The sequence below is a fragment of the Salvia splendens genome, chromosome 16 (assembly GCF_004379255.2).
Source record: "Salvia splendens isolate huo1 chromosome 16, SspV2, whole genome shotgun sequence".
NCBI classification, from domain to species: domain Eukaryota; kingdom Viridiplantae; phylum Streptophyta; class Magnoliopsida; order Lamiales; family Lamiaceae; genus Salvia; species Salvia splendens.
Window position 1 is genome coordinate 3,722,653 of NC_056047.1, and position 24,389 is coordinate 3,747,041.

The following is a 24,389-nucleotide window of genomic DNA, read 5'->3' on the forward strand; positions in this document are numbered from 1 at the left end:
TCATGAATTTGGTGTTAAATTAAAAAAAATGGTAATGATTTTACTCTGCTCTCAAGTAGTAAAAATATTGTTTGAAAATAGATTTCAATAGTCCCATGCAGTTAGCTAGGTTTTATTTGTAAAAGATAAATTTTACAAAAGAATGATACTTTGGATATATTTCAACATTTAGCCATTTATTTATTAATTTGGTTAAGATGTGGAGTATTATTAATGAACTAGTGTTAACCCATGGCGATGCACGACGGAATATTTTTTCGTCATACAATTTTAAATTGTTAATTGATTAATTAAAATGAGAAACAATATAACTATATAAGATTTAAAATGGAAAAATATACTTGCATAATAAAAATTCAATAAATATATACTCCTCAATTCATTTTACACCTAAAGGCATTAAATTCAACATTTAAAATGGAATTAAGATAAACACAATTATTTGGACAATGATGAAGACACTATATCAAGTGTTGACATTTTGAAAAATATATTTAAAACAATCCTTCATATTCCTTTACTAAAAATAATGTAAATCACACTTTTAACAAAATAATGAATAGTAACTCATAATATTCAAAACATAAAAATTATGACTATAAAAAATTTAAATGATAAACTACACAAAAAATTACATTAATTGATTGAATTAACATTATTGCATTAATGAATAATGATAGCCCTTTTGAATGTTGGAGCGTTTATATTTATTTATTGCACTTTAAACCTGGCTTGTTGGAACATAGAACATATATAAAAATGGAAACTCATTTATCTCTACTTTATTCCATCTCTCTTACTTTACTATCTTCACCTAACACACAAAATAAAACTACATAAAATCTCGTGTCGTCCAAGGAAGGGATCATCTTCCTTGGGACAGAGGGAGTACCTAATATGGAGTATATATTTTACTTAGCATGATCACCTACAGATAAGATAATTGGATTCTCCATATAAAAGCAGTTGTATTCCATAACAATTAAGTGTTAAATCCTAATTGCAACAATAGTATTCTTAGCAAACCAAAATTTAGTAGCAAACTATTTTATTTTATATGAACAACTAAATATACAAAAATAATAAATTGTGTAAGATGAAGATAAATATTATGCATGTTTGAGTTAAGGATTTTACAATTCTTCTCTCTCTAAGAACTGTAAGAAATATTGGGATAAAATTCTTGAATCATATACACGCGGTACTCTAACTATTGTAATTAAAGGAAAAAACAACAATAAATGAAATGGAAATTACAATTAAAATTAGTCAAGAAAAAATCTCTTTCCGCAAGACAAATTACATCACGATTAGTGCTCTCGGATTGACGTATTATACCCAAATATGAAACGACTTACTCCTAACGTATATAACATCTCAAACCCCCTAGGCACCTATAAACTTGATGGGGCTCCAAAAATCAAGCAAAACAATGTTCCTAAAATGTGAAATAAAATGTTGAGAGCTTGAGAGAGAATGAAGAATGCTTTTGTTAGTTTGTAATTTATCCACAACTCTATGCCTTTTATAGGCACAAAATTAGGACATGAGAGATCATGGAATTAAAACATCATAAATTATAAATCAAGACAACATAGTTTACAAAATTTGTTAAATGCTCATTATTCTATTTAAATATTTGTAACAGTTGGTTACTCATTGTAGTGATTTAAGAGTGAGTCAAATGCTCATTAAAATATCTAAATAAATATTCATGAGAGTTACTTAAAATATTCAAATTGGTTCATCGCTTATAAATATTTCAGAATAGGACAAAATATATAAATATTTCAAAAGAAGGCCAAAACTCGTGTTTTATATATGTGCAGATATAGATAGACGTGTTGCTGATTGAGAATAGATATTATTTCTCGGCATATTTTAAATTTTTGAACAAGCAACTATAAAGGAGCCTGGATCCAATAAAAATTCACTAATTTTATAAAGCCTTGGATTTTAAATAGCCCAACCCAATACAGAGTTCACGAGCCCATGAGCCCGGTTGTCAAATATTTTGAACTTAAGCCGAAATTAATCAAATTAATAGTAGTACTGTGTGTTTAAGAAGGTAAGCAAACTCATAGCTAGTTTTATGAACTCTTTCTTGTCTAGCATCAATAAGGTGGTAGATAACTCTGTTTATAAAGGGGAGGTGTTGACTACGATCTCTGCGGTGGCTGTGACTAAGAAAGGAGACCAGAATACCGTTAGTGTGAAATTGTGTTGACGAAACTCCCATCTTGTGAATTTGTCGTCTGCGTCTTTTTCTTCTAGTTTTGGAGTTTCTTCCTGCAAGATCAATCGATTCTTATGGAGGGTGTTTAATTAAATGGGAGAATTGAATACAATTATCGGAAGAAATATATGCATGTGTTTAGTGGAGTATTTTTTGAACATAAAAAAAATAAAAAACTGTATAAGTTGCCCAATTTTCGTAATATTGTTTATATAAATGGAGTATAATTAGAGCTATATTATGTTAAAGAAAGAAAGCAGGAGGACTAACCGTGGAGAGGAGACAAAGCAGCGATTCCTCGCTAAAGAATCACCGATGAAAGCCATCTTCTTACCTCGGAGAATCCTAAGAAATGTCTGTGCACTAAAACGAGCCAGCTCGCATTTGTCTGGTTTCCATCTCCAATGAAGAAAATATCTATCTTTTCTTCCCTGCAACAAACAGTTTTTCGTGAATGGAATCGTTGTGCAGCTGTAGTTGGTGTACAAAGGGCTGGCCTCGTCTGGAATCCATCGCCCCTTGAATAAATCGCAGGTTTCGATCTCTGCAAATTGATGAATTCTGCACAAAGTTAACTAGGTTGTAGGAAAATGGTGAATAATAGTATTAATAGTAGTACTGGTATTTTCTTTTTTTTATGGAATACTAACCTTTATGGGTTGATTTGTGTTTGTTTGGTTGAAATAGTATGTTGTTTGTGTGTTTAATGCGTGTATCGTGGAAAATGAGGTGAAAATGGTGATTATGGCTATACATGTTGTGCATAAGAAGAGTGAAGTTGTACCAGCCAAGAAGTGATGTTTCTCTATGTAGTTTGATGCTGCTGTCTTCATCTATCCCTCTGTGTGTTTGTGTTTTTGAGAGACTAATAGAAGAGCAACACATGCACCTAGCTAGTTGACAAATGCATATAAAGTGTTTCACATATATAAATGTCAACTAATGGAAACTACAGTATAAAACTAAGATCCTTCCAATGAAGAAGGCCGAGTATTATTTTCTCTAATTGGTATGTTTGCTAAGTTTATTCGGTCAACATATTTTTGTTCTATTCATTTTGGAGTTTTTCTCTCCAAGATTCACCAACTCACATGTTGTGAATTTGTAATTTTTTAGTTTCTCCCTGCAAGATCTACCCACTCTTGTTAGGGATGTTGTGTATAGAATACAATAATCTAAATGCAATTTCCCTAATTCATGAAAATTAAGAACACCACTACGATCCTCTACTTCAGGTCGTCTTTCATTATATCTATTACGATCATAAAAATGTTAGTTTTTACAAAAAAATTTATACCCTTAATACGTGTATTAATGTGATTGTAGTTTGGTACTTACAAACAACTAAATAAGGGAAGTGAAGTGCTCCACTATTCTTACCTACATTACTTAAGTAGTAATTTATTAGTCATGTCAGTTCATGGATTAGGTGGATCTACAAATACCTAAACATTTTACTTAATTAATTTTTTCGAATTATTGTCTAAGCATGTGCACCACATTCAATAATTACAATATTGGTCAATATCTAACAGTGGTCATGGGCTATGACTTTTAGATTTTAAACTTTTTTCTTCATTGTATGTTTATGTTCAATGAACATTACAAATATATTCAGTACTTAAAAAAAATTAGGATCCTCTTGGTTTCAAGTAAAATAAATTGTTAATGATATTACTCAAATGATCTCTCAAGTACTAAAAAAATTGTTTGAAAATAGATCTCAATAGTTTCATGCAGTTAGCTAGATTTATTAGTAAAAGATAATAGTAATTTTTTAAATAATTTTAAAAACTGATAATTTAGATATATTTCTACATCTAGCCATTTTATTAATAAGTTGGTTAAAATGTGGTGCACACTGATTGAGAACAGAAATTTATTTTCGACATATTTTAATTTTTTGAACAAGTAACTACTAAAGGGGTCTGGGTCCAATAAAAATGCATTAATCCAACAATAATAACACACTCTTAACTTTTTTATTAATAATAGTTATGCAAGGATGTACTCGAATAAATAAAATGTGTACAATTTGATAATCCTATCTTGCAAAGCCATGGATTAAATAGCCCAGCCCAATACAGAGTTCACGAGCCCAACCCACCAAATATTAAAAACTTATGCCGAAATTATTAATATCAATTAATATTATATAGTACTACTATCTAATTATCTAGTTGGTTTTTGAAATATATCTTTAAAATAATAAATTGAGTTTGTTTTGGTATAAAATTAGATTTTATTTCTTATATCTAGCTTTCTCACATTGAAGAATCAATAAAAGAATATTATTTCCACGATAGGCCCAAAACCGAAATTCTATTATTGGATTTCAGACGAAATAAGATAAACAAAAATATCTTATACCAAAATTGGTCTTTTATTTGATACCAGGAACAGCAAAATTTGCTTTTGTTTTAACCATTTTGGTGGTTGTATGATTTGCCGTCGCTTTCCAGTTCATAACATGATCTTCTTTTATTTATTACTATTATTATTACGCAGATCGTAAAATTTTCATGGGAAAATGAGGCATAAGAAAATTCCTTTCATTTTATTTTATTTATTTTTAACTTTTTTATCTTGTTCTAAAAACGAATATCACCATTAATTTGTATTCATCCTTTTTACACAATAAAAAAAATGTAAGAAACTGTCTAACATTTTCATCATTCTATTAAACACATTATCTTTATTTTCTGAAAAAAAACAATATGCTCAACATATGTATCATGTTTGGATGATGAGTTAGGCTATTTAGTAATTTGTGGGACACTCTCTCATGTTATAAGTTGGCCCATTTTGGTATTTAAATTTTTACAGTTACAACACCTAAATGTTCCAAAGTTCATCCCTACCTAAATTTTTTATCAATATATATGGAGTGTTATCAAAAAAATTCAAAAAATAACTCTATAAACTCAAGCGTGTCTAACATATCAAAATAATATAAAAGCAAATTGGGATAGAAAGAATATTCTTCTAAATTTTGAAATATTCTTTTGCAAATCACTGGTGTAATTTCAAAAGGAAGTCCAAAAAACCAAGATATATATGATTAGTCACTAATACCTTCCTCAATTAGATATATGAGCAAGAAATATTTTAAGAGAGTTCCAACTCTAAATATAACATAAATACATTGTCTTGAAATGGTCATTGGCGCTTTTTCTGCATGGTCATTGGCGCTTTTTCATTGCAGAAAAAAGGCGATTCCGTCGCCTTGGTGGCCCCCACACTCCGGCTCGACATCGTGTGTGAGGGGGTTCAATCAGGGTACGCAGTAGCTCATTAAGGGGGATGCCTTAATTCACTGAGTGCCAGAAGTCCATCAGCAACTACACAACAGCAGTGGAATTCGAACTCAGGCTCATTGCAGCAAGATTTGCCCCTCCATTGTCAATTGCGCTGCCCCTGCCCTATGGGCACACTTTTCATTATATAGTACTTCGTATAAAGATATTTTCCTTGAAATGGTTAATCCAATATTCTTCATTACATAGTGGTTATTGGTGGCACAAATTTTTTTCTTGAAATGGTTATTCTAATCTGTTTCATGAATAGTTAATAATCCCGGTCATTTTAAATTGAATTGGCAGTAAAGTGAGATTATTAAAGTGAAAATTTAACGAAAATATTCATTCTGCATATACAATTCACGGTTAGATCGTGAAAGATACTCTACATATATATATTGATCGTCCTAGAAATCTTGAAGTAGCTAGACATTGAATGAATTGTATATCAATATATCGTAGAGTATGGAATCATTGACATATTAGTGAGTGTTCCATCTCAATTATCTTTCATTTTCATCATTTATATCCTTCTTTTACTTTAATAATAAAAATCTCTATAAATATATCTTTCTTCTTGATGTATAACAGATCTAAATAGTGATTTCCACAGTCACTTGGGTCGATTATGTATAACTGAGATTGGAGTCTAGTTTCATGAGATCAAACCTACAACCTCACTCTAGTTTGTGAAGGTTGTGATGTTGATCAACTTCTTGTAGTTACAATGAAAGGATCTCTATAAATAATTGAGTTACAAATCACAACCTTGTAGCGCAAAACATTAATTTCAGAAAATTTTGCTATTTTATAGTACTAGTGATTTTTATGAATCATCAACAAATATATAAAATTAGAAACAAATAAAATTTCATGGTCTAAGCAGTCTGTTTGTGGCCCATATGATATTAATGACATTATTAATGTAATCTAATTATGCAATAATAAACAAAAAAAAATAATCTTTAAATAAAGCAGTTGCATGTGGAGCAGCTGCTGTAATGAGATTGCTGCTCCCCTCTAAGCCACGTGGCTATTAATGCTTTGTACCTTCTGCATGCAAATACTGCTGTCTGATTAGTGATTACATCCTAATTAATTTAATTTTAATTGTTAGTAGGTGAACTGGTTTTGCACTTAGAAGTGTATTAGATTCACATTATTTTTTATTTTATTAATTTATTATAGTATGTGTGTATTGATTATTGGCACTACCGTGACATAAGTTGCTAATCACATGGGCGTTTGTGATCGGTTATATCCGTCATGTTTAGGGGTGGGTCGGTACGGTATACCGTACCGACCGTGCCATACCGCATACCGTACCGGAAAGTACGGTATGACAAAATTCAATACCGATACCGTACCGAATTTTCGGTATATCGGAAATTATGTATGATATTTTTTGATACCGTTACCATACCGTAATATGGTAACGGTAACGGTATACCGAAAAAAAACCTATTGTGTCCAAAATATTTAAAATAACAATTCAAGTGTTCAACTATTTAAAAAAGCCCAAAATAATAAAACTTCATCACAATCAAATCTTGTTCATAGCATTCAAATTAATAAAACTTCAACATTCAAATCTAAAACAATTTATGAAGTCATGGTCAACAACATTATCTTCATTTCTTGCAACCACGTTGTCTTCATTTCTCAAAATTCCACAAAAAATCGTTGAAGATGACCCTGCATTTGATAACCATTATTAATAGTCGAGCATAATCACAATACACAAACAACCAAACCAAAAGAAATGTATGGAGTGTAACATCGATATATCAAAACACCTAATTATTGCAACGTAAACTTGCTCCTGCAGTTATAACTCAACGGTTAATTCATATTTTCACAGATTTAAAATGCTTTTTAATTTTAAGTCTGATATTTAAATGTCTAGACAATTTATTAAAATGTCAACACAAATATGTGTTGAAATTTTAATGTGATGGTATTGACATTTTTAAGAAAAGGTGGCATTTAAACGCACTCTTGTGGCTAGGTAGGGTTAATGTGATTGAAAAAGTATAATCCAAAGTAAGAGGATGTCGAATATTCTTTTGTTTATCATTTCACAACTTTTATTTCGCATAATGAAATAAATATGAAGAAATTAAAATGACCCGTGCATCACACGAGAGTGACACTAGTTAGTAATTTAAATTGGACATTTATTTCTCTTTAAGAATTAAGAATGACTGATCAGTATCCAATTTATTTATCCTTCAATTTAAGTAGTATATAAAATAAGATAGCATATAATGAATTAAACACTAATTAAACGATTTGATTCATTTTCAGCTGCACATATTTTTAATTGACATTTTATGAAGTAGAACGAAGAATAAAACAAAAATTTTAATTACTTTGTATATTTGGAATATGACATTACACAAAGAATCATATACTAAATGGTGTGAGTTAATACAAATTCTTTCAAATGTGCTCTGTTGAAACATATTCCCGATAGCGTATTTCCAATCTTCTTTCAGTGTTATGTGCTATTGTGTTAATTATATTTAATAGGATGAGTTGATAAAAAAATAATTCAGGTTAATTTTGAATTTGTTTGAATAAATTATCATTTGAATGTTTAATTTTATTGTATTAATTGATGTATTAATTTTTTTTAATATAATATATATAAATGTAATATATATATTACAACACATTTAATATTAATATATATATAATAATCTATCGGTATACCGTGGTATACCGGTATACCGCGGTATAGAAAAATTGATACCGTTACCGTACCGAAACACTGATACCGTACCAGAAACTGCGGTATACCGAAAAATCGGTATTTTCGGTATTTTTTCGGTACGGTAAGTCCGGTATTACGGTATTTCGGTATAATTTCCCACCCCTAGTCATTTTTGGTCTTCTTTGCTATCTTGAATAATTTATTTGTCATAACTACTCCTATTATGTTTACCATTTTTTCTTTGTTTTAATTTGTCGTCTTTCTTTTTTTTACTTTACCATTATTGATAATGTAAAGTAGGGAGTATATTTTAGGCAAATTGCTATAACAATTTTGGACTTTGGTTAGATTAAAAGGGAAAAATTATGAATTTAAACATTTTACTTATATTTTCCACGGAACCTAATTTGAGTGATATTGTATTTAATAACATTCCAAAATTTCTGTGAAATAGTACCAACAATTATTTTTTTCATTTTTTTAATACACTTAGCAAATAATTCAACTATGTCATCAATTTGAAACACATGTGCATAAATTCAACAACTCATTACAAATATGAAATCGTAATATTTCATCATAGAAAAATCCACTTATCTACTATCTAGAGAGGTCCATCAACGAAGCTTTTGTGAATCATGAAAACGTTTATTTAAAAATCCACTTATCTACTATTTGAATTTTCCGTTGAAAATTAAATTGAGTAATTACTATAAACATCAGATTACGCTGGACTCGAGTCTGTCGAGTCATTTACAATTTTAAGTTAATTCTTAATTTGGAAAAGAAAATAAACCAATGAATTTTATTTTATTTAAGAGTCGAAAAAAGGGAAAGTGGTGGCATTGCAAGTGAGGCTTGATGTTGTCAAGGTGATGTACCCTATCCACCATGCAATACCACAGCACCTTCACCCATTACAGCCCACATCCACTTCTACGCTTTATCTATTTCAATAGTAATTTTATTTTTCCTTTTTTTCATTTTATTTTCTAAAAAAACATTGTCAATATCATACTGCTCCGTCCCAACTAAGTTAAATCAAAACTTTTGGACACGAAGATTAATAAATTGTGTTGAAAATTGGAGAGATGAATAAAGAGATAAAGAGAGAGTAAATTATTTGATAGAATAAAGTAAGAGTGATTAGATGTTTTATTTTTAGTCGAAAAAAATGAAGAAATGACTCAACTTAGTTGTGACATCTCAAATAGGAATACGACTCAATTTAATTGGAACGGAGGGAGTACAATTTTAGATAAATGATTCACTAATTTCCAAAAAAAAATCAGTTGGTGGAAATGAGCCAACCATATGTCTATTCTAACCAAGCAGAAAAACAACAATATAATTCTATCCGAAACCATCACAATCCACATAAATAAAATCTGTAAAAACCAACAAGGGCAATTAAAACAACCAAATAGCAGTAGTTCACTAATACAAACCAACAAAATCTCAAACACTGAAGAAAATACCAGCATTAATAAAATAATTTTGATATAGTAGTTCACTAATTTTATGTTATCAGTCACAATTTTAGTGATCTAAAAAGCTCAATTTCAGTATAAAATAATATCAGTATCATTAATTTGTTTCTCAATGCCAGCACATATATATTGGGCAAAAAGTGTAATTGTATTTATTAGTTTGGGATCAGCACATTCTGTAATTGTAGTACGTATTTATTTTTTTGAATTTAAAACTATTTCCTTCTTTTGTAATGTCAACTCTGAAATTAAATTAATTCTGGCGAGAGCTTATTGATTTGAAATTTGACTAATTATATATCACAATCTGATTTATGTGACACGTTTATTTGATCTAACGAGAGAAATTTGTGCTGCTCGTGGAGTCAGTGGACCCCATCATGGCGTAAACGGTGCTTAAAATATTAAATTGAAGTCAAACTTATAATTGAATAAATTATTATTTATTTAAGTAAAAATGCCGATCTACATTTTCATGTATATATATTACTCCGTATTTATTATGTCACAATAAAAGAAATCAATTAAGAAGCAAAAAAGCTACTTTTAAATGAGATAATGACAAAAATTGCACCAATAAAGATCTAATTGATGAAGAGTGTGTTTGAGGACCCGGGATGGTAAATTTAAATTTCATTACTAGTATTTAATTTAGGGTTTAAATTTCAATGTGACAATATCCATTATTAATTATCGAATCGAATTCACTCAATCCAACGACGACCACCTTAGAGTTTTCTTATCACCAAGATAATAAAATGTAGCCTGACAATTTGTCTCTCAAGTTTAGTAACTACGCAACTAATAACATGTAAAGAGAGAAATAAAAAATATTAAAATAATAAAAAAGATATTTTCTTCGATTAGAGAGAGTAGACATTTTCTTGCAATCAAAGGTCGTAAAACGTGTTAATTTTTATATCCAATCATTATTTCTGTTCTAGAACTTCATTAGTATTTCCGGTTTTAGTTAATTATATAAAACTTGATACTACAATCTAAATTGATACTCTGTATTTAGATCTGCGTCGCACATAGTTTTTGTTTTGTTTTGTTTTGTTTATATCTCAAATATTATGACTGGAACCATCTGATTTACAAATTATACAAGAACTGAAGAACCTGTTATTTCTCTTCTTCTTTGTAACTTAGGACTTAGGTATTAGGAGAAAAAAATAATTAAACTTTAATTATTAATACTATAATATATAGAATACAGAAATAACATAAATTAAATATCATGTCTTCATAAATACTTAGTCTTAGTAGTATTTTTTTGTATACATATACACCAAATTAACGGCACTTCTCACCAATTTATCGATTTTCACAATTTATAGATTCTCAAAAAAAATATCTGTCACACATAAATACTCCTTACTCAGGCAGCTATCAATACTATATACTACTACTATAAATCACATCAATAACATAATAACATATGAAGACATCATAAGACAACCCATGTACTTATTCGAGTAAAAGATAATGGCTAATGTTATATACTATTCCTCAATTTCTTCAATAATAATTCATAACGTGACAGCGGACAACCTATTGGCTCCACAATAAAATTTGATTGTACATCCATTTTCCATCTACATTCACACTGCACTTTTTAATTTAATAATATCTAAGTTAAGATATATGTTTCAATAATTTTACCACTTCAAATTATTCAACCTTTAAAGTCACATAATTTTTTTTAAAAGTATATGACCTATGCTAGATTGAAAAGTTGATGGCATGATCTCGAGAGGTCAAAACTTCAGGAAGTGTGAATAGAAGCCTACTTTTTTTCTTTTTATCCTAAATATTGTGCAATTTGTAAATTATTATATTACTGTGGATTCTATTTCTATATAATTTGATGGTATGATATGTAAATATTACTGTGGATTCAATTGTATATATAAGCAAATATCCTGCATTTACATATAAGCAAATTTCAACTTGATGATGAAACCAAATTACAACGTGATGGATTGTGCGCTAGATAATTAAATATTCAGTGTTGAATTGTGTATTCAGTAAACATGGATATAATAAGTGTACGTACATCGAGATTATAGTCAATTAATTTTAAATAGTGGTATTTACTTGTATAATTTATTTTACATATCAGCTTTAAAATGTATGTATAATAAACTATTGATTTATTTTGATTTTTCAACTAATCAAAGTTTTGACATCAACATGACTTAATATAAACCTTAACTCGGACTAATGAAATTCTTTAAATATAGTATAATGTGACGTTGTTTTATTATTTAAAAGTAATTTTATTTTAGTTAATATCTATAAATAAGTCATCAGACTATGTTATCATCGAAATTTATAAAATCAGAGTAAGTTAATAATTTAGTTATAAAATCATAAAAAATCAATAATTTAAAGACTGATATTTAAAACTAGAATTTGTTGAGAAGCAATCCGAATTAAAACCAAAATACTTAATCTCTACTGGATCATTAAAGAGCAAATTTAAATTTAAATTTAAATTTTTAGAGATAAGAATATAGAGGTAGGTGGATAGTCTATTTACCAATGACAAGCTGCCATCTCTCAAATCAAAAACGAAAAAAATAAATAAATAGCGAAATAAAAAAGAAAAGATTACAGGTCAGCAGACATGACATGAAGCTTCTGAACATGGTATAAGATGAAAAACATCTGCGAATTTGGCTGTAATTAGTTATCATTAACCTCTTATTAATCCACACCGACACCCTGTAGTGGTGAATCTTGTGACCCTTTTCCTTTTTTCTTCAATTTTTTATGCACGATTTTTATATGGCAAAAAAAGATTATTAGTATAAAGAAAATGCAAGAAACACACACACGCTTTCCAGTTTTCATCACCGATTGATTAAAATCATAAAATCAAATATTTGGATTATTATTTATACTTTGATTCTTTGGCTAAAGCTGTGCAGTGGACCTTCCATCTGCCTCACCACTGACACCGGAAGCTGTATAATTCGCATTCTCTCTCACCTTTATTAGCTCACATTACCGTATTGCCTTCTTCTCTCTCTCTTGTTTGACTTGATTGGTTGATACCTCAGTTTTTCCAACTGATTTTCTGGAGTCTCTGCCATTCTGTTCTGTTTGAGATCCAGATTTTGTTGAAAACCACACACATATATATATGTGAGATACGAGATAACTAAATTCGTTGCTGTTTCTATTTATGTTTACAGAAACAGAAATAGATGGTTTTAGTTATAAAGAGTGTATAAAGCCTCAACTTTTTACAATTTGAGGTCAACCCATTTCCTTTTTTTCTCAAAGATTTCCATTTTAGTTGCATCTGATCACACCATTTTTCCAACAAAAAAGCCCCAATTATGGCACCGAATTCTGTGGTTGTGACGCTGGAGAAGGCGGAGAACATCTCATTGATAGAGGTGAACGACCCGTCAGGTGGTCGATCAAAGTTCCAAGAGAAGCAAAGATCGGCTAGCCCGAAGCAATTCACATGGCTGCTCCTGTTGAAGGCTCACAGAGCTGCCGCGTGCATCCCGTGGCTAGCAACGAGCCTGTTCACGGTTTTCGGGTTGGTGAAGAAGCGCATTGCTTCGTCGGATCAGAACGAGGAGGATCCGAGGTATAAGGGGAGATTGTATGTGTTTATAAAAGTGTTTCTTGCTGTTTCTTTGATTGCATTGGTGGTGGAGGTGTTTGCTTACTACAATGAGTGGGATTTGAGCGCGGTGAATCCGTGGGAGGTCCCGAATCTCGTGCAGTGGTGCTACATGTCTTGGTTGAGCTTCAGAGTTGAATATGTTGCTCCCATGATTGTCACGTTGTCCAAATTTTGCATTGTGTTGTTCATGATCCAGTCCGCGGATCGCCTCGTGCAGTGCTTAGGGTGTTTTTGGGTGAAGTTGACTAGGATGAAGCCGGTTGTGGAGGGAGAGCCTTTCGATATCGAGGATGGCTCGAGCTTCCCCATGGTTCTTGTTCAGATTCCTATGTGCAATGAGAAAGAGGTAATGCAATCAAAGGAATAGATTCTTGTTTTGTGATCTTGATTCATTTTGATTAGATTGTGCTAAATAGATGCATCGTTTGTTGATTAGGTGTTTGAGCAGTCGATTGGTGCTGCTTGTCAGCTGGATTGGCCGAAGGATCGGTTTCTGGTGCAGGTGTTGGACGACTCAGATGACGAGCTCTGCCAGCGCCTTATACGCGAAGAGGTGATGTTGTGGAAGGAGAAAGGGGTGAACATTATCTATAGGCATAGGTTCGACAGAACTGGATACAAAGCAGGCAACCTTAAATCTGCAATGTCTTGTGAATATGTGAAAGACTACGAATTCGTCACGATACTCGATGCAGATTTCCAACCCAATCCCGATTTCCTCAAACTGACCGTGCCTCATTTCAAGGTATTGATAACCATCAATCAGTTGATCACAAACTGTGTTCTTCCTTGGTGTTCTAGTGTTCATCTGTGTCACCTTTCGTTTCAGGGAAAGCCCGACTTGGGGCTGGTGCAGGCGCGCTGGTCATTCGTGAACAAGGACGAGAACTTGCTCACGAGGCTCCAGAACATCAACCTGTGCTTCCATTTTGAGGTGGAGCAGCAAGTGAATGGCCTTTTCATCAATTTCTTCGGTTTCAATGGCACTGCTGGCGTGTGGAGGATCCAGGCGTTGGAGGAGTCTGGTGGCTGGCTCGAGAGGACGACAGTTGAGGACATGGACATAGCTGTCCGGGCCCACTTGCACGGCTGGAAGTTCATCTTCCTTAACGACGTTAGAGTCCTCTGTGAGCTGCCAGAGTCGTATGAGGCCTACAAAAAGCAGCAGCACCGGTGGCACTCTGGCCCGATGCAGCTCTTTAGGCTATGCCTCCCTCAGATCTTGTCTTCAAAGGTATATCAAGAATCTCTTACATCCCTTTTAAAATTAGGCCAAAAATTTGTCCTCTTTTAGCAGTGATTCTATTGAAAACTATTGAGATTCATGAATTGTTATTGAATGCCTTCGTTGTTGTCGTTGTCGTTGTTGTATATGTGCAGGTATCATATTGCAAGAAGGCGAATTTGATATTCTTGTTTTTCCTGCTGAGGAAACTAGTGCTCCCCTTTTACTCATTCACACTCTTCTGCATCATACTCCCATTGACAATGTTCATACCCGAAGCCGAGCTACCTGCGTGGGTGATCTGTTACGTCCCGATCGTCATGTCGATCCTCAACATCCTACCCGCCCCGAAATCCTTCCCCTTCCTAATGCCATACCTCCTCTTCGAGAACACCATGTCTGTCACCAAGTTCAACGCGATGATCTCGGGTCTCTTCCAGCTAGGCAGCGCCTACGAGTGGGTGGTGACGAAGAAAACAGGCAGGGCGTCCGAGTCGGACCTGCTCAGCCTTGTCGAGAGGGAGTCGAAGAATCAGAACGAGGAGAAGATCCAGAGACGGCTCTCAGAGTCCGGCCTGGAGATGCTCGAGAAGATGAGCAGCGAACAGCCTGCTGCAGCGATGAAGTCGAAGAAGAAGACAAACAAGATATACCGGAAGGAGCTCGCGCTCGCCTTCCTCTTGCTGACGGCGGCCGCGAGGAGCTTGCTTTCGGCACAGGGGATCCATTTCTACTACTTGCTGTTTCAGGGATTGACATTTTTGGTGGTGGGATTGGATCTGATTGGAGAGCAGGTGAGCTGAGATGGAGAGAACGAGACATGGTGGTGGTATTTTTCTTTAATTAAATTTTTATATGTGTGTTGTTGGACATGTATTATTTTGCATTATAGTTAAAGAAGTAATTATCCAGTTCAAGAGGAATACAGCCTTCTCTGTTATGACTGGATTTTACTCATCACACACCAAAAAAAAAGGTTAGCAAAAAAGAGTAGATTTGATTCTTTAATTGTATAATTACATGGACTGTCACTTGTTATTAAGTTATTTATATACTAATGGATATAAATAACCATTTTTCTCTTTTTCTGACCTTGATTCTTGAATAAATATAGTAGTAGTTGTTATTTCTAAGATTTATGTTATTGTTTATGTTGTTACTACTTTTTTTGTACCTCGGATCTCACACCACCGCAATATTTCTGTAATTTGCAAGTATGATAAGATTAGTATATACAACTCTTCCAAACAATTCAAATATCAGCAAATAAACGAATTAAATGTTGATCAAACACTAGAATACTATCATGGATTCGACCAAATAAATTTTGAAAAATGGTAAAATTCAGGTTCATTCCGCACATTGCAAATTTTGAAAACTAAATTACGAAAGATAGAAAATTTCTCAATTATCTCACTCGTTTATTTTCTAGTGAAATAAGACATGATGTGACAATCGATCTTGAATATGTGAATCACATGATTGCGCACTAAATCAGATGTAGTCGTTTTGTCAACGTATTCAAGATTGACCATTGCATCATCTCTTATTTCGCCAAATAAATATACGGTGAGGTAACTGCAAAAAAAATTCAATCTTTTGTAATTTAATTTTCAAATTTTGAAAATTATAGAATGAAACTAAATTTGATGACCATTCCTGATTTATTTGGCAATTTGCGATAAATAAATTAGACTTGCAAAGTTTCTAGAAGCACACATATTGTGCACTCCGTCTCCCTCATTTATTACTCTCTTTGTCCACGAAAAATAGATAAGATTGTGAACGGCACGGTTTAATTTATAATACTATAATTGGTAAAGTAAGAGAAATATATGAAAAAGCAAGAGAGAGGGAGGGAAAATGTTGAATGAGTGTTAGTGGATTGTGAGATCCACATTTAGAATAATGCATATGGTTAGAGTATTGGTTGGAAACTTTCTTTTTTAAACTTTGTCTATTTTTTATGGACGAACCAAAATGACAAAACATGTCTATTTTTTCGTGGACGGAGAGAGTATCAAATTTCCATTTCACTATAGATTTCTCGTGCATTATAATCACTTAAGAGTCCTTTTAGTTTGAAGATTATATCTTGAATCTCATAACTTAATTTTAGTTGAATAATTATATGATAATATGTTATATCTTTTTTACAATTAAAATAATTTCACAATTCAATACTAAATGGATAGTATATAATAACGAGTCATAACAACCAAAGATATCTAAATATACACAATGCAAAAAATAAAAATTTCAAACACACATTCTATGTACTGGAGTACTAATTAATGGGCCTGGGGGCCCAAATGTGGTTCCATTTTCCCGCCAATTGGCCCACACTCTCAGCAAATTGAACCATTACTTTCCTATTCAACACTATCACTCACAGTCTCACACTCTACGAAGCTGCGCCAATAATTGAAAAGGTCAAAAAAATTTCTTTTCATCCGTTTTTTTGTCGTTGTCTTTTCTTAAATCAGCTACAATTTCAGCTTGCTTAGTCGCAATCAGTATAAATTCCCAGTTCAAGGAAGTAATTTTGGGGATGTTGATTTTTCCCTGTTAGAGAAGCCCAATTTTTGACTGCGTGTATCATTTTGATTTTGTTGATATTAGGGTTTGAGATTACTTCTTATGCATGTTTGTCGGATGATTCAACCATGCGATTACATTTCTCGGTCCTGGTATTTCAGTTAGTCTTATTTTTTTATTTTTTTGAAATTTTGCAGTGTTTGAAGTTTGAGAGCTGCTGGGAAGATGGGGGATGAAAAGGATGCTTTTTATGTTGTGCGAAAGGGGGGTGTTGTTGGAGTGTATAAAAGCATAACTGATCTTGAATCGGTTCTTCAAGCTTCTGTAATTTTCTTCTTAATCCATTTCCAGTTCTACCACTCTGCATTCTATTTTTTTGTCACCTTTTCCTTTCCTTACTGCATGCATTTGGATTTTGAGTATGTATAATGCTTTATAATGTACTGCATTTTCAAGCAAGCAAGGTTTATTGCAACTGGAAATTGATTGTCTTGTAGATGTTGGTAAAAAAGAGTAAGTGGATGGTGTTACTTGTGAAATGTTAAAAAAATTGGGAGGGACTTTTTGAAGCGGCCTTCGACATTATGTGTGTGTGTGGACTGTAGAGTTCCTTGGGTTTCAGAGAAAAGATTTTAGCAACATCTCATTCTGTTAACTTTTGACTCATTTATTTTGATGATTGATGATTGGTGATCACCAACACCAATTATGAATGGCGACCTGACCAATTTTTTATACTTTGGGTAGTAGTACATACTAGTTTGCTAGATGAAGCATTTCCTTCCAACACCATCATGTTGCAGTTTTAGACTAGACTATCTTGGTTCATGAGAAACGCCTAGATGTTTGTATTAGTTCTAATTACATATTGTTGATTTTTTCATGTAAATGTTTCTCCTGTAGGCAAACGATACTTCCATAAGTGTTTTTAAAGGATATGGTCTGTCAAAAGAAGCTGGGGACTTTCTCTCATCTCATGGACTCAAGAATGCTATTTACTGTATTGATTCTAGTGACATGCAAGACGATCAAGCTCTATTTGGCCAACTTCTCACTTGCCCTTTTCGGGTAAAGTTCTGGACTGAGAAGGCTGAATTGTTTCAGATGTGTCAAGTTTATTTGTTTTGGTTCGCTTATTTAGACCCGTTAAAGATTGCAAATATGAAAATTGTTTTTTTATGCATTAGATCATTAAGATCATAAATGTATAATGTCAATTTTAATTCTATTCAGGAACCAAATTCTTCAAAAGATAAATCAGCTAGCAAAAAGCATGTGGAGAAGAGGTCACAGGTAATAGATCTGAGTTCTTGGTAGCAATTTGTGGCAGTAAAGTAATACTCCTAGCATGTAATTATCAGTCTGCTGGACCATGCATTTCCATGCCTTCAGTTCTACGAATTATTTCCTGTGATTTGTATGATTCCATTTAACAAAAGGACACTATTCTTTCTCCACAGGAGCTTGTTGTATCATCTTCTTTTCCCGTGAATCCTCAGCTGAAGGATGCAAAGTTAGATAATTTCCTTCAAGTTCCTCCAGTATCGTCATATTGTGTAAGTTTCTCTAATGTGTTATGTTTACTAGATTTTTCGTCTCAGTACCCTGAAAGCTGGGATTATAATTTAGAATGAGCTTGTCTGAGCATATATGATGTGCTTGAGCACCATTTGAATGTATTTGAATTTTGTTAAACACCTTTTCCTTGATTAGTCGACTTTTTGTTTCCAGTTTGGCTATGTTCTTAGAAACAGCTGACTCACCTTCATAATGGTGTAGCCCTGAGCACCAACTATATGTCATAGTCTCCAGTTACCAAAGGTAGTTATCTTAGTGATTCGGTAGTTATTCTGCTTGGGCAGGAAGTTTATTCCGGATTGGCACTTGGTGCTTGCGGTAGTTTTCGCCTGCAATTTTTTTTCATTTTCTTATCAGAATTACTCTATCACTATCAAAACTTCTCTCTACTGATACTCCCAATCAGGCATACACTCATGTTAGTGGTTCTGGCTTTATCCTTCTCACATGTACTTATTTGTAACTTATAATTAGATTTGAGGTGGTCATGAAAATTTCACAACTTGATTTACCATTTTATGTACAGAGTTCGTGTATTCTTGAGTTTGATGGTGCTTCTAAGGGCAACCCTGGGCAAGCTGGTGCTGGGGCTATACTTCGGTCAGCAGATGGGAACATGGTACTTTTTTTTGCCTGCCAACCATAGATTATCTACACAATATCACGTTTTTTTGTTTGATTTTATTTTATTATTTTTTTTTCAATCTAGGGATTTACTTTTCTATCTTATACAACTTTTAATGTCATGGTTGAAACTCTTTCATGCTCAAAGTTCAAAATCACATGAATCCTTTGAATTTTCCATCTAGTTGGTTCTAGGTGGTGCTCTTGGTTACAATGCCACATATCTGACCTTTTATTACCACACTCGATACTTCTAGGTGTTTCGATTGCGTGAAGGTGTGGGCATAGCAACCAATAATGTAGCTGAATACAGAGGTTGCATTTTGGGGTTAAGATATGCTCTTACAAAAGGTTACAAACATATATGTGTCCGAGGAGACTCCAAACTTGTTTGCATGCAGGTATTAGCCATTCCTCTCCAACTATGTTACCTCTTTCATTTAATATACATAAATTAACAAATTGAACACACAAAAAAAAACACGTGGTCTACTAGTACTGTTGTATCAGTGAGTTATAATCCCCTCCACAACAGCCGTTGCATATGAAGTATTGAAATGGTCTTTTTACTGACTATATAACTATTCACTGGACCACTATCATATCTTTCTTTACTTGCTAATTTTTCTCAATGACAGGTTCAAGGTCTATGGAGAACCAAAACACAGAATATGACTGAATTGTGTAAGATAGCTAAAGAGCTCAAAAACCAATTCTTGTCCTTCCAGATAATGCATATCGAAAGAGTAAGTTGAAACATTCAATCCCTTCCATAACACTTTAGCGCAAGAATGTGCATGATTTTAATTACCACATTCAGCTCACACTAAGACCTATTTTTTGTGACTAGAGTTGTTTGCATAAACCTAGTTCAGTTTGTTGATGAGTTATGTGTTATGCTATATTTATAAGCTGTCGTTATAAGGCTCATGAGTCTCACATTATATTGTCAGGAGAGCAACACTGAAGCTGATGCCCAAGCAAACTGTGGAGTGCATCTAAAGAGTAATCCCATTTCTATAATTTCATTTCAGATAATATCTTCATATGTGCTTTTAGTAACCATATGCGATCCGTGCAGTGGGCGAAATCCAAGTGGATTGTGACATGCGAAATCCTAATGGAGTGTGACATGAGATAACGACCAAGGTCTGCATGTAGTGGTGAACGTTGAAATTGTAGATAAGCCATTAGGAACTTGTTAGTAGCTGAAATGTGTGGAGAAGTGGATTTAGATGCTATTTTGCTCTTTTGTGATTATTTTGAATTGAAATACTATCTATTAGCTTAACAGCTGCTGCATCCTTCTATATATCTCTGTGCATGTTTTTCACTAATTTTACCCAAGAATGCGAGCACAAATTTTGGAACTTATTCAAGTTTTGTTGTTGATGGGATGATGGTATATGTGACTGATGTATATTTTACTTTAATATTCGGTTTCATTATTGAACTATTTCTTGTACGGTGTAATACACTACGAATACCTAACTTCTCAAGGTAGTGTAAATAGTGTGCTTTTTCTTCTTTGTAAAAATATGTTTATTTAGTTCAATTGAGTTTCTAAATTTTGTACGGCATAGTTCAATATTTACTCCATAATTGAACTAAAGTACTCCACTACTATATGATTATACATTTTCTGTACACATTTTTTTTACAAATCAAATTAAAATTAAAGACTTAATTCCAAGAATTGTTTTATTTTATGATCTCTTTTATTACAACTTCCTCTTTGAAGTAGAATTATACTTTTATATTGATTTTTTTTTTCTAGTAGTAACTTTTAAACTGTTTTTTTTTGTGGAAAGTCACACGAGCTAAATACGCCATGGAGTACACTTACAAATAATTCCTACTCCACTATCTCAACTAAATTGAGTCAATTTTTAAAATAAAAATTAAAAAATGTGTTGAAAAGTAATAAAGAAGAATAAAATTGAGAGAATAAAATGAGTGATTGAATATAACTTAATTTAATTGAAACATCCCAAAAGAAAATATGACTCAACTTAGTTGATACGAGTGAATGAGCTAGAGTATTTCAAAATCCCAAAAGAAAATACGACTCAACTTAGCTGATACGAGTGAATGAACGTGGGTATTTCAAAAAGGAAAAAAAAGTACAATTGTAGTATTTCAGTTTTTATTGCAGCGTCTCTCGTTGTGGATAGAGTAGAAGGCGTTGCTCCACAATCATCTCTCACTGATCCAAAACAATGGCTTCCATCTCCGCATTCTCACTCTCCACACACACTTCTCCTTGTTCTCTCTCTAACTACCCATCCTCTGCTCTCAGCCCACTCAATTCACAATCCCCTTGCGTTAAATTCCGGACCCAATTCAAGAACTACGCCATTTCCTGCAATTCATCAGTTTGCAAGCACCCAAATTCAAGGCGCGCCATAGTACGGGCCGTGGCGGAGGAAGAAGGGATCCTTATACCGGAAGAGGAAGCCTCGCCGCGTGCTTCTGAGGCCACCGCCGACCAGACCGTGTCTGTTGCAGTGTCGCCTTCCGACGTGCTCACCATGCTATTTCAGGTTTTATTTGTTTCAGTGTTTTGTTAGTTTCTCGTAATCATACGTTAGATGTTTGATGAAATGTCTGAATGAAATTTGATTTGAAATGTGTAGGCAGAAGGAACGATGAGCGACGCAGCTGTTCCTGCGGTTACTAAGGCTTTGCAGGTAGCTTCATTCGTTCTTTTTTCCCCCCCATTATGTCGAAGTCTTGATCCATTACTTATCTCGTTTATTTATATTTTTGTTCAACGTGTAGCATAGATAGAATACATGTTTTTAACTTATTTGCTGATAAAAATATGAACTTTAGGTCTTTTTCTTGCCAATTTAACTGTACCACATTATCCACCATGCTCTTAACTTTCTTATCTATTCAATTCTCGTGTTTTCCTCTTCTTGATTTGTTTGAAAATTGACTTGTAAAATGTCATTTCTTGACTAAGTATAATTTTATAAAAAATAAGACGTTTTCTTAGTTTATGTAATGCTTCATGAAAATTGATGGGGAAAATCGAATTTGGGCTATGACTTGAATTGCTAAGAATTTAAAGTTCGTGTTTTTATTTTTCATGATAGAAAGATCATGTCTTCTTGCAACTGAGAAGTTCTTTATCCTGCATTTTCCGATTAATCAACCTTTTGTTTACTCCCCAAAACTGCTAGAATTCATTAAATTCTTTTTCCATGGGAAGATCATTCAGTTTCATTTGTACAATAATTAACACCCGGCAAATGTGCAGGTGTGGTTGTTGCTCTTGAAATGAGCAAATGGTTTTCGAGTTAGTCTATATATAGTAGTGATAAATGTTTTTTTGCCTTACTGGCACATGATGTTGCTTTTGGTGAAGGAGTATTTATCATCTCTTTTTTTGGGAAAAAAGAATCTTCTTGATTGTTTTTCACACATTTACACACACATTGTGTTGTAAACTAATCTACGTTTGTGCCATTTTTGCAATAAATACAAGTATACATATTGAAAATTGAGTGCTCGTGAATTAGCCATCTCAAACTAGCTTCATAAATATCCTACCCGGCTGCTTTACCCTCTTGATCGTTCCTTGGACTGATATTGCTGTCTTCCTTGGGAATCATCATGTACTCAAGTAAATGTTTAACTAAGTTTCCAATTATTTTAATGTATCGAAATCCCGATTCTATATTATAGGGTGTAGAAGGCGTTACAGATCTCAAAGTTCAAGTACTCGAGGGCATAGCAAGTGTAGAGGTATTTTCTTCACTCATTGCCTTAGCCATCATTTCCTTATGTGTGAATGTGTGATAATGAAGCATATAGAAGTGTCTCCAAATCTTGGTGGTTTTTCCTTTCGACATTAATTGGATGACGATTCGTATAGCATAGCAGCTAGAATATAACCACAAGTTTCTCATTTCTAAATCCTTTGAACAATATCGTTTAGCACACACTTGGCCTTGGACATCCTTACATGAACGTAGCATCTCTTGACTCTTACCATATGCCAATTTTTATATCGTCTCACATCGAGGGGTACTGAAAGTTCAAGCAGTTTTTTGACAGTCTCAGAGCAGATGCATGTAGACATATAGTCTTATTCTTAACCATTCTTGCTTGTTTTTAAACATAGCAAGTGACAACCTTTGTTCTTTTGTAGCTAACAAAGCAAACAACCGTGCAAGCTACCGGGGTCGCCTCAAACTTAGTCGAGATCATTCAGGGTTCAGGCTTCAAGCTGCAAGCATTGAATTTGAGCTTTCAGGACGAAGAAGATTTGAGCTAGACCGTGTACACTTCGACCTCATTGCCACTAGGAGTGTAAGGGTTTCTGTTCTTGCCCAAATTTTGAGCACCACTCTCTTGTAATTCTGAGGCACCTCTGTTGATTAATTATTTCTATAATTTGTTATATGACACTTACATGAGCTTATGAGAATCACAATTTCATTAGATGAAAGGGCAACCAATCTGAGGCTATGAAAAATGTTTATTATTATTGATTTATTTATGTAAGACAGGATTTTTTTTAAAAAAGACAGATTCTTGTATATTCAACATATCTACAGCTGATTCTTGTGGGAAATAACAGACTAGAATCATGATTGTCAAAATTTGCATTGAAAGTGTCGCCTAGTTTTGATTTCTTAGTTTCTTGTTCTTAGTTATCACCAATTATCATTTGACTCTATCAGAAATATAATGCATACATAGAAATCATCTATTCAAACATGCACATTTCAGCTAGTATAAAAACAGTATAAGAGCATCAGCATAGTCAACTCACAAAGAAATAAAATTAAAGCATTTCAACAAATGAAAAAACATACTCGTATATAAATGGCTGCCAAAGGAGTTGCTATCTTGACCGTGATGTTGGTGACGTTGGTCGCTCTGGCTGCAACAGCCAGTGGGGCCGAGGCGCCCGCCCCCAGCCCCTCCGGTGGTCCTCCGGTGGTCCAACAGGCGCGACGCCATCGCTGCGATGGTTTTCGTCGGTCTTGTTGTTGCAGCTGTGTCTGTCACCACTCTCAA

The 24,389-nt window shown here is 33.3% G+C and overlaps 3 protein-coding genes and 1 long non-coding RNA gene across 11 annotated transcripts; 3 read left to right on the forward strand and 1 right to left on the reverse strand.

Moving 5' to 3' along the window:
- Nucleotides 1–1,918: 1,918 nt before the first annotated feature.
- On the reverse strand, nucleotides 1,919–3,064 carry LOC121771390. Of its 2 annotated transcripts, none has more exons than XR_006044017.1 (3): nucleotides 2,887–3,064; nucleotides 2,507–2,780; nucleotides 1,919–2,289 (listed from the first exon to the last, which is right to left on the reverse strand). It is a non-coding gene; the product is annotated as an uncharacterized LOC121771390 (long non-coding RNA). The 2 variants fall into 2 exon arrangements; XR_006044018.1 differs by having other exon boundaries at nucleotides 2,507–2,797; nucleotides 2,887–2,938.
- Nucleotides 3,065–12,508: 9,444 nt separating this feature from the next.
- Nucleotides 12,509–15,698, forward strand: LOC121769707 (xyloglucan glycosyltransferase 4-like). Its single transcript, XM_042166445.1, has 4 exons — nucleotides 12,509–13,736; nucleotides 13,827–14,135; nucleotides 14,220–14,624; nucleotides 14,771–15,698. Exons 1-4 carry the CDS (start codon nucleotides 13,092–13,094, stop codon nucleotides 15,416–15,418), a joined length of 2,007 nt encoding a protein of 668 aa, XP_042022379.1. The 5' UTR covers nucleotides 12,509–13,091; the 3' UTR covers nucleotides 15,419–15,698.
- Nucleotides 15,699–16,984: 1,286 nt separating this feature from the next.
- On the forward strand, nucleotides 16,985–20,692 carry LOC121772592. 7 transcript variants are annotated; one of them, XM_042169753.1, is made up of 10 exons: nucleotides 16,985–17,044; nucleotides 17,349–17,477; nucleotides 18,057–18,221; nucleotides 18,387–18,446; nucleotides 18,614–18,709; nucleotides 19,258–19,350; nucleotides 19,613–19,756; nucleotides 19,994–20,101; nucleotides 20,309–20,360; nucleotides 20,437–20,692. In XM_042169753.1, exons 2-10 carry the CDS (start codon nucleotides 17,379–17,381, stop codon nucleotides 20,484–20,486), a joined length of 867 nt encoding a protein of 288 aa, XP_042025687.1. In that variant the 5' UTR covers nucleotides 16,985–17,044; nucleotides 17,349–17,378; the 3' UTR covers nucleotides 20,487–20,692. The 7 variants fall into 7 exon arrangements, with proteins under 7 accessions (XP_042025687.1, XP_042025685.1, XP_042025683.1 ...); XM_042169751.1 differs by having other exon boundaries at nucleotides 16,990–17,047; nucleotides 17,351–17,477; XM_042169749.1 differs by lacking the exon at nucleotides 16,985–17,044 and adding an exon at nucleotides 17,076–17,210 and having other exon boundaries at nucleotides 17,351–17,477.
- A 793-nt stretch (nucleotides 20,693–21,485) lies between these two features.
- On the forward strand, nucleotides 21,486–23,814 carry LOC121772567. Its single transcript, XM_042169713.1, has 4 exons — nucleotides 21,486–21,898; nucleotides 21,992–22,045; nucleotides 23,049–23,108; nucleotides 23,515–23,814. Exons 1-4 carry the CDS (start codon nucleotides 21,575–21,577, stop codon nucleotides 23,638–23,640), a joined length of 564 nt encoding a protein of 187 aa, XP_042025647.1. The 5' UTR covers nucleotides 21,486–21,574; the 3' UTR covers nucleotides 23,641–23,814.
- Nucleotides 23,815–24,389: the final 575 nt, after the last annotated feature.

Bases quoted from the DNA above. Each gene is read 5' to 3' on its own strand.
- LOC121772567 (XM_042169713.1), top strand. From the start codon at position 21,575: ATGGCTTCCATCTCCGCATTCTCACTCTCCACACACACTTCTCCTTGT. The intron at 21,899-21,991 runs GTTTTATTTGTT...TGAAATGTGTAG, and splicing joins TGCTCACCATGCTATTTCAG to GCAGAAGGAACGATGAGCGA. The intron at 22,046-23,048 runs GTAGCTTCATTC...TCTATATTATAG, and splicing joins CGGTTACTAAGGCTTTGCAG to GGTGTAGAAGGCGTTACAGA.
- LOC121772592 (XM_042169753.1), top strand. From the start codon at position 17,379: ATGGGGGATGAAAAGGATGCTTTTTATGTTGTGCGAAAGGGGGGTGTT. The intron at 17,478-18,056 runs GTAATTTTCTTC...TTTCTCCTGTAG, and splicing joins AATCGGTTCTTCAAGCTTCT to GCAAACGATACTTCCATAAG. The intron at 19,757-19,993 runs GTATTAGCCATT...TCTCAATGACAG, and splicing joins CCAAACTTGTTTGCATGCAG to GTTCAAGGTCTATGGAGAAC.
- LOC121769707 (XM_042166445.1), top strand. From the start codon at position 13,092: ATGGCACCGAATTCTGTGGTTGTGACGCTGGAGAAGGCGGAGAACATC. The intron at 13,737-13,826 runs GTAATGCAATCA...TTTGTTGATTAG, and splicing joins CTATGTGCAATGAGAAAGAG to GTGTTTGAGCAGTCGATTGG. The intron at 14,625-14,770 runs GTATATCAAGAA...GTATATGTGCAG, and splicing joins CTCAGATCTTGTCTTCAAAG to GTATCATATTGCAAGAAGGC.